This window comes from Tamandua tetradactyla, chromosome 1 (genome assembly GCF_023851605.1).
Source record: "Tamandua tetradactyla isolate mTamTet1 chromosome 1, mTamTet1.pri, whole genome shotgun sequence".
Classification (NCBI taxonomy): domain Eukaryota; kingdom Metazoa; phylum Chordata; class Mammalia; order Pilosa; family Myrmecophagidae; genus Tamandua; species Tamandua tetradactyla.
The window spans coordinates 181,536,248-181,544,466 of NC_135327.1; the positions used below are offsets into that span (position 1 = coordinate 181,536,248).

The window sequence follows — 8,219 nt, forward strand, 5'->3', positions numbered from 1 at the left end:
TCCCATTCCCCATGCTTCTCTTTACAAACTAGTCTGTTATGAGGGAAGAAAAATAACAAGCACTTCAAATTACTGAATGGGGTTGCCATGAGGAACAGTGATCTTCATAAAAATTACCAGCACAGTCTGTATACAAAGCATTAAGGTTTTATTTATAAGTATCTCAATTAAGTTCTCCAACAAAGCCAATGAGATGATAATGAAGCTATACATTTAAGATTTTAATTTAATTTCAAACTTAAATGTTGCAAGAATAGAACAAACAGAAGAATAGAAAAGCTTTTCTTTTCCCTGAAATCATTTGGAGGGAAAATGCTAATTATGCTTCTCATCAGCCCTAGCAAAATGTGTGGTTTTTTTTAGATGCTTATTTCATGCCTCCTTAACAAGACTTTAATATTAACTGCCTCACCCTTGCATTATATTTCTACTGTCTCCCTTAACATGATGTCATGAACATCATAATAAATATGTTGTAAATACTCAATGATCAAAATTCATGTCAGATAATTCTATATCATAGATAGAATGAAGGATGTGGGAAAGGAAAGTGGGAAAGAGAGAAATGATGCAGAACTCAGAAATACTTTATCCCCCAACAGTGGAGAGTGGATTTGTACTTTCTGCCGAGACTTATCTAAACCAGAAGTTGAATATGATTGTGATGCTCCCGGTCACAACTCAGAAAAAAAGAAAATTGAAGGCCTTGTTAAATTAACACCAATAGATAAAAGGGTAAGTTTTTGAGTATTTCCAATCTGAGTGAGGAACATTTTTTAGTTGGTTGCATTATTATATGCAAGCATACCTTTTATCAAAAAGTATATATATTCAGTGAAATGTTAGACTAATTCCTTTCTCTTTGGAGTATTTTTTTTCCACAAAAGTATTTTAAATAACATATATAAAGGCAGAATGTAACTTTTTGTTAAAAAGAAATCATGGTGGCTGAGAGATTTCAAAGTTGGGAGGTTATCCTGGAGGTTATTCTTACACATTATATAGGTATCTCTTTTTAGTTTATGGTGTATAGGAGTGGCTAGAGGGAAATACCTGAAACTATTGAGCTGTGTTCCAGTAGCATTGATTCTTGAATAAGACTATATAACTGCATAGCTTTTACAGCGTGACTGATTTTAAAAAACCTTTGTGTCTGATGTTCCTTTTATCCAGGGTGTGAACAGATGAGTAAATATATATATATATATATATACACACATATATTTATTTATAATATATGTATATATATAGAGAGAGAGAGAGAGAAACTACATAAATAATAGGGAGGATAAAGGGTAAAAAGTTAGGTAAATTGAAACACTAGTTGTCAATGAGAGGGAGGGGTGAGGAATATGGGATGTATGAGTTTTTTCTTTTTTCTTTTTATTTCTTTTTCCGGAGTGATGCAAATATTCTTAAAATGATCATGATGAAGAATATACAACTGTATGATATTGTGAGCCATTGATTGTATAATATGGCTGACTGTACGTGTGTGGATATTTCTCAATAAAATTTTTTTTTTTAAAGAAAAGGATTTCTATAATAGAAGCCAACAAAGGAAACTGAATTGAACTATGTGTGGGTGGATCAGAGCTGTTCCCTGAGATGGTACTTGAATTGAAATCTAAAGGATGAATAAGAGTTCAGTAAATAAAGGGCTGAATTTGTGTCAAAGACAAATTAAAAAAGAAAAGAAATCATAGCACTATATATGCATTTTACAGAAGCTTAAATTATTCCACCTGAACTAGATTGAATGTGTATACTTTCTGTGACCTGAGCTTTTAAATTTAGTCTACCCTGAGTAAATTTTTATTTTATTTCTACCAAAGATAAATTTTCTTCCTCAGAAATTGTTGAGAATTGGTATTGGGGGAATTGGGTTTTTCTGTTCAGTCTTCTGGGAAATAGTTTTATTCTTTTACCAAGTAATGCTAGGTTTATACATCAAAGCCAGCTACTATATTTAACTGTAGTTAACATTTAAAGGTAAAGTCAGCATTTCTTTACTAATGAATAACTTCCTTTGCTAAATCATTAAGTAGAACAATCTGTGATAGTTGCCATGCAAAAGGGAGCCCAAACTTACCCTACCAATATTACAGTGTTGACAGGGTGGCAAACCCATAAGCAGAGAAGTAGCAGAGCATAGGATTCCCATCGGTGTAGAGAAAGGGAACCTGAGGCCAGACTGAATCCTAGCTGGACTACACACACCATGGAAAATACTTAACTTCTGAATCTTTTAATACATTTTCTCCACTTACTATTAATAATTCCCAGTATACAAACTGGAGAAATAAATAGATTTTTGAAGAATTTTAAAATAATTCCTAGTCATACTGTTTTTGTTCATAATTAAAAGGACTGGTCTCAGATACCATGTATTCCCCAAAATGTCAAACATTGCAGTTCAGTAAATGACTGAGAAGGAGAACAAAAGTATCTTTCTTCTATTCATTTTGGCTTTAATTTTTATTCTGGTATTTGAGAATTGCAAGATTCTTACTTAAAATACTATGACTTCATTGTGTTATTTTTAATTTTTTGTTTATTTTTGGTTAGAAGTGTGAACGGCTACTTTTATTTCTTTATTGCCATGAAATGAGCCTGGCTTTTCAAGACCCAGTTCCTCTAACCGTAAGTATTAATGTTATTTTTGTGCTTTTTTTTGTAAAGTAGGATTTTTCCAAGGTTGAGAATGGTCTCTATACTATTTTCAAGTAGCTTGTTATATCTAATTCAAACCTTAAAGCTAACTATTTTGATCCTAAATAGATATGTTGTAATGTCAGTAAATTGGCCTGAAACTTCCATTCATTTCTCATGTAATTCTCATTTATTTTGCCTACTATTCTCTGGAGTGATTTCTGTGTATTGTTTGTATCTCGGGAGGTTTAAGCATAGCCTAAGTTCTTGAAAAAGTTCATTTGAGATAAAGATACCCCAAATTGATTTCTAGGTCCAGAGTTCAAGTGATAGGAAAACTTAAAAGTAGGAAAAAGTTGAGGAAGGAATGTGTGTGTTAACAGTGACTTCAAAAATGTCCATCTTAGCTCAGCAGGCAGGAATGCTTGCCTGCGATGCCAGAGGACCCGGGTTTGATTCCCGGTGCCTGCCCATATTAAAAAAAAAAAAAAAAGTCCATCTTGAAAGTTTGATGAGACTTTAATGCATGATTTTTAAATGCTAGAGTCTCGTGTCCAAAATGCATTCTCCTATTCTCTGATGTTTGAAATTCCTTTTAAAATTAATAAGTTTGTTATACAGTCTGATAAATTAAAAAATGTCCAGGTTAGAGGGCCACTGTGGCTCACTGGCAGAGTTCTCGTTGGCCATGCCTGAGGCCTGGGTTCAAGTCCCAGTTCCTGCCCATGTTTAAAAAAAATTTCAAGTTAGAAAAGAAAACTGACTTAGTAGATGCATTCAGTTGATAACAATCAACTTTCTTGGAACAGAAGTTGAGATAGGAAAAGGAAATACATACATTCAGGGGGAAAAGCCTTTTATACCCAAAAGGGGCAAGAGAAAACAAGTCCAAGAAAAGAAGCTTGTTAATTCCAGTAGGAACTTTATCTACTTAAGATTTTACTTAGAGCTGGGGATGCTCTTGGCTTATATTTGCATTTGGTATTAACAGCAACAGCAGCAAAATAGTCCCTTTTTTCTTAATTTGTATCTTCTCATTTAGTCTTTACTAATCCTGTGAGGTTGGCAGGATTGTCCCTGTTTAAAATGAGGAAACTCACAAAGAAAAGTAGCAAAGTTAAATTATGTGCCCACAATCAGTAACAGAGTTGGGATTTAAACCCAGAGTCAAAGACCTTGTTCTTCACCATTTGCTCTACTCCATGCCACAAAAGCATGTCAAATCCTACTAGAAGTGATACTTTTTTTTCTAGTAATTGCTTTTTGTTTAATAACGGAGAGAATACAGAGATTTAAGAGACGAAATGAAAGGACAAATCTTCAAGTAAAATAGTTGGTAAAAAATTTTAAACTACATGACAAAATATTCACCAATATGAGATGCAGACAGGAAGCACTTTAAGTGTTGAGTAGGTTTCCTTACAAATGACAAAACAATACAGAGAAAATTAATGAGAACGAATTTTATACCACTTCTTATAGAATTTATTCAGGTAGAATCTAGTTATTTGTATTACAGCATCTTATTTATTTTGAAAGGTGCCTGATTATTACAAAATAATTAAAAATCCAATGGACTTGTCAACCATCAAGAAAAGACTACAAGAAGATTATCCCATGTATACAAAGCCTGAAGATTTTATAGCTGATTTTAGATTGATCTTTCAAAATTGTGCTGAATTCAATGAGGTGAGAAAAAAATGCAGTAGTATTTTGGAAGTAATCTTAAAAACCAAACACCTTATCAAGAAATGAGGAGACCTAAGATATCCATATTAGCAAGTGTTAAGGGCTGTCAGGAAATGAAAGAGATCATTAGGAAGACATTTATATTCACAGATTTATTATGGGGAGTTGAAAATCAAATTGTAGCTAACTTGGATACAATTTTTTAAATATTTTTATCTGACCTAGAAATATTGTCATTACCACCCTTATTTTTTAAAATATGGCACTTCCACACTTTAGTCTCGATGTTGATCTTAAAATATTAAGGATGTGGTCCAATTAGCTCTAATTTAAAAATCTGTTATCTGTCAATTCATTTGAACCTCTGTGAGACTTAATAACCTTTTGTTGATGATTTATTCTATATGTTTGTTATTCATTCTAGATTACCACTTTGCATTTGTTCTAAAAGTACCTTTATCAGGGTTCTCTGATTATGACATCTCTTTGATCTATGGTAATCAAGTCCTACCATACTTCTACTCCTTTTAGAATAACCCTGATAGGTCAGAGCCCTTTATGTACTTTTTAGTTGGCCTTCTCTAGGTTTTATCTAATCTAGTTCCAAACTATATTACTGAGATAAGCATAAAAAAATTTTGAAAAACAATCCATTCACATTCATAATCTCAAGAGTCAAGTGCATGCTGAGGAAACAAAATTGTGAGATTAATTTTATTGACTCTCTAAAATGTTGGTGTTTCTTTTTTAATTCCTATTTTCCTTGTCCTCCAATAGCCTGATTCAGAAGTAGCCAATGCTGGTATAAAACTTGAAAGCTATTTTGAAGAACTTCTAAAGAACCTTTATCCAGAAAAAAGGTTTCCTAAGCTGGAATTCAGGGATGAATCAGAAGATAATAAATTTAGTGATGACTCAGATGATGACTTTGTACAACCCCGGAAGAAACGCCTCAAAAGCATAGAGGAACGACAGTTGCTTAAATAAGCAGCACCATTGGCATTTGCTGTTTAGATTTTTTTTTTGTTTTTAAAAAAAACATTCTGTCAGTAATTAACATCATTCAAGGAAGGATCTATAACCACTCTATCGAAAGCTTTTGGTGGTTTCCTAGGCTTTTATTTCCTTAATATTTCTTTTAACGCTTATAAAGAAAGAAAAAGAAAATGAAAGAAGCATCAACAGCAAAATAGACATTCTTTCCACTACTTGGATATCAAAACAGCAATCTGGGATGGTAGCTACTGTAGAAAGGAAATAGACTTGATATGAACTCTAAGTTGAAAACTTAATGTGATTTGAATGTGTGTTAATCCATTTTTAGAAAATTAATACCACTACCCATTAATTATGACCCAACCCTATGAGTTAGGTATATTGAAGATCAGTACTTCGTGAACATGAGTGGTAATCTATCCTAGGATTCAACTGGTACAACAAAAGGGTAGATTCAATGCTATTAAACAAGGCAGTGCCTAATGGTATATTATGTAAGATGGCAACTGTATTAAAGAAAAATCAGGAAAACAAATGTTTGCTTTTTGTTCTTGTTTTTATCTTGTCAGAAGTGTTTTGTATAGTAGGCTTTCAAGGCCATTTTTCATACATTTCTCAGTCTGGATTTTCTTCTACTTCCACTAAGGAATTGTACAAGTTTGGTTTTACTCTGTGTCTGTCTGTATGTGATTGGGTTTTTTTAACAGTACAGATGGGCCTTTTATTACAAGCCACATTGTTTCCAATATGGTCTTTAATAGAGCACCCAAACCAGGATGGTGTACACTCTGTGAGGATTCTTCAACATATACCTTATTGGGCATTAAATATTAGTTCCCTTGAAAGGGACTGGTTTTTGTGGTTTTCACAATTTGGAATGAGAATGTGTTGTGGGATTTGCAAGCAGGCAGCTGGGGGAAATTATAGTGAAAATTTTATTTTTTCTGAAATCTATTTCCTGTTTTAAGAGTTAGAATTTCTAATTGAATCTTTGGTCTGACAAGTCTTAATTTCATTTTCCCAGTACAGGTACAAAAGACCACCCTCAGGACGCAAGCATGATTTTAATGGGCCAGGCCCAGCTAATACAACTGACTCGCATTCATTATTCCTTTTAATTGTTAGTGTTTTTCAGGATCAGATGAACTGTCAAAAAAAGAAAAACTGGGTTAGGAGTAGAAGAAAATTGTTGAGCCATTTGTTAATCTAACATTTAATAAAACATTTACACGTGGGTATTTTTAGTTTGCCAAAGAAAACCTTTATTTATAAAGCATTAATTGGAGGAAAGTTTCTCTCTTTAAGCTGATAGAGTCAAACATAGCTGACTTGAAAGAGTGCTGTTCTTTGGATTAATCATCTCCCATGAGATAAACGTAGAAGACTTAGCTTTTTATCCATAGCATGGCATTACTTCTTAAAATGAACAATTTGTAAGTATTCTGTGGCTAGTCTACTTGGTTTTCAGGTATTGCTGAAGATAAAATATAAGGAGAATATAACTTATTAGCAGTAGCTTCTCATGGACAAGACCTAATTTTATATAGTAAATATGTCACTTATGTATTAGCTCTTTTAAAAAGTATCTTAACCATTTTTGCATGTTACCTAGTGTTTGTTATTTTGAATATGCATTTGACATTTGTTCTCCAAAGACTCTTTGAACAAATTTTTATACAGTGCATATCACTTATATACCTTTTTGTCTTTTTGCTCCTGAATTTTTAGCCCAACCACCATGGAGCTTTTGCTAATAAGCTTATTGTCGGTATGTTAGATTACTGTTCTTCAGGCAGTTTGTTCTTCCATATTGTCTTCTGAGTTATAACACAGACAAATGATTCCAAGGAGGATCACACAGAGAAAAGTTGGAGTGAAAAAAATAAGATAACCTATCTGAAACTGAGCCAAAATTTCTACCAGTGCACCCAAAACTTTCACTGTTTTATATAGTGTCATATTAGTCTTTTAAAACAGTATTCCTGTTTCATATTTACCATCTTTTCCTGAATGAAGGATGCTTAAAAACCATCTTTGATCTAATTATATGTAATAATATATTAAAAGTAAATATATTGGGTTTCTCTCTCCAAATAGTTGTTTGATGATGGTCTTCAAAAATTAAAGTGCTGGGACCTTATTAGTAAGAACCCATGTTTAAGTAATATAAAATTAAACTTAAACCCCAACAGAAGTAAACTATAAAATGAGCCTAACTTTCCCCCATACTCATTGAGTACATCCCCCAAAACTTGAGGGCAATTCAAGCAACCTTGATCTACATTTCTAGATAGCCTTCTAGATTTGGAAATCTTTGGCCAAGGCCCATGAATGAACAGGCATGGGTAAGCTATGATTTATTCAATTTTAACTCATTAATAACAACTTTCCCAAGTGCCAGCATCTGTGCTTTTTCTGACAAAGGGATATTCAGGTACACAGTGATTTAAAGGAATATTACATATAAATGGGCTGAGATATATTAAAGGATATTTTTATATCCTCATTTGGCAATGCAGTTGCTTTGTCTTTGAATCAATAAGCCCTGCACGTCTGTGAGTGGAGATGTAAGAAAGGAGATGATGCTAAAAGAAAGGTCATATTTCCTTTCCAAGATAAAGAATAGGCTATACATAAGATGACTTTCAAAAAAGATTAGTTCCACAGTCAAAAGGGTGAATAAGTATATAAACAGTTGCTGACTTTATGATTTGCATTTCATAGACTGGTTTAAACTTTTAACTTTGGGTTCCAGGGAGAAACTAGTTAGTGAAGCAAGGAACTCTTTTCCTAAGGCCTGATCCACAGATTAATGTGAATGCCAAAAGTAAGTTGTTGCACATGAACAAAAGGTTTCTAAATTTAAATTGAACACGTACTCA

At 33.0% G+C, this 8,219-nt stretch overlaps 1 protein-coding gene across 2 annotated transcripts in view; it reads left to right on the forward strand.

The window, feature by feature from the left end:
- Positions 1–5,872, forward strand: part of TRIM24 (tripartite motif containing 24) — a 126,530-nt gene extending 120,658 nt beyond the window's left edge. For both annotated transcript variants that reach the window (XM_077144127.1, XM_077144138.1), the window contains exons 16-19: positions 603–735; positions 2,569–2,643; positions 4,192–4,341; positions 5,119–5,872. In XM_077144127.1, the coding sequence (XP_077000242.1) occupies positions 603–735; positions 2,569–2,643; positions 4,192–4,341; positions 5,119–5,328 (568 nt within the window). In that variant the 3' untranslated portion in view covers positions 5,329–5,872. The remainder of the gene's footprint in view (positions 1–602; positions 736–2,568; positions 2,644–4,191; positions 4,342–5,118) is intronic.
- The last annotated feature ends 2,347 nt before the right edge of the window (positions 5,873–8,219 follow it).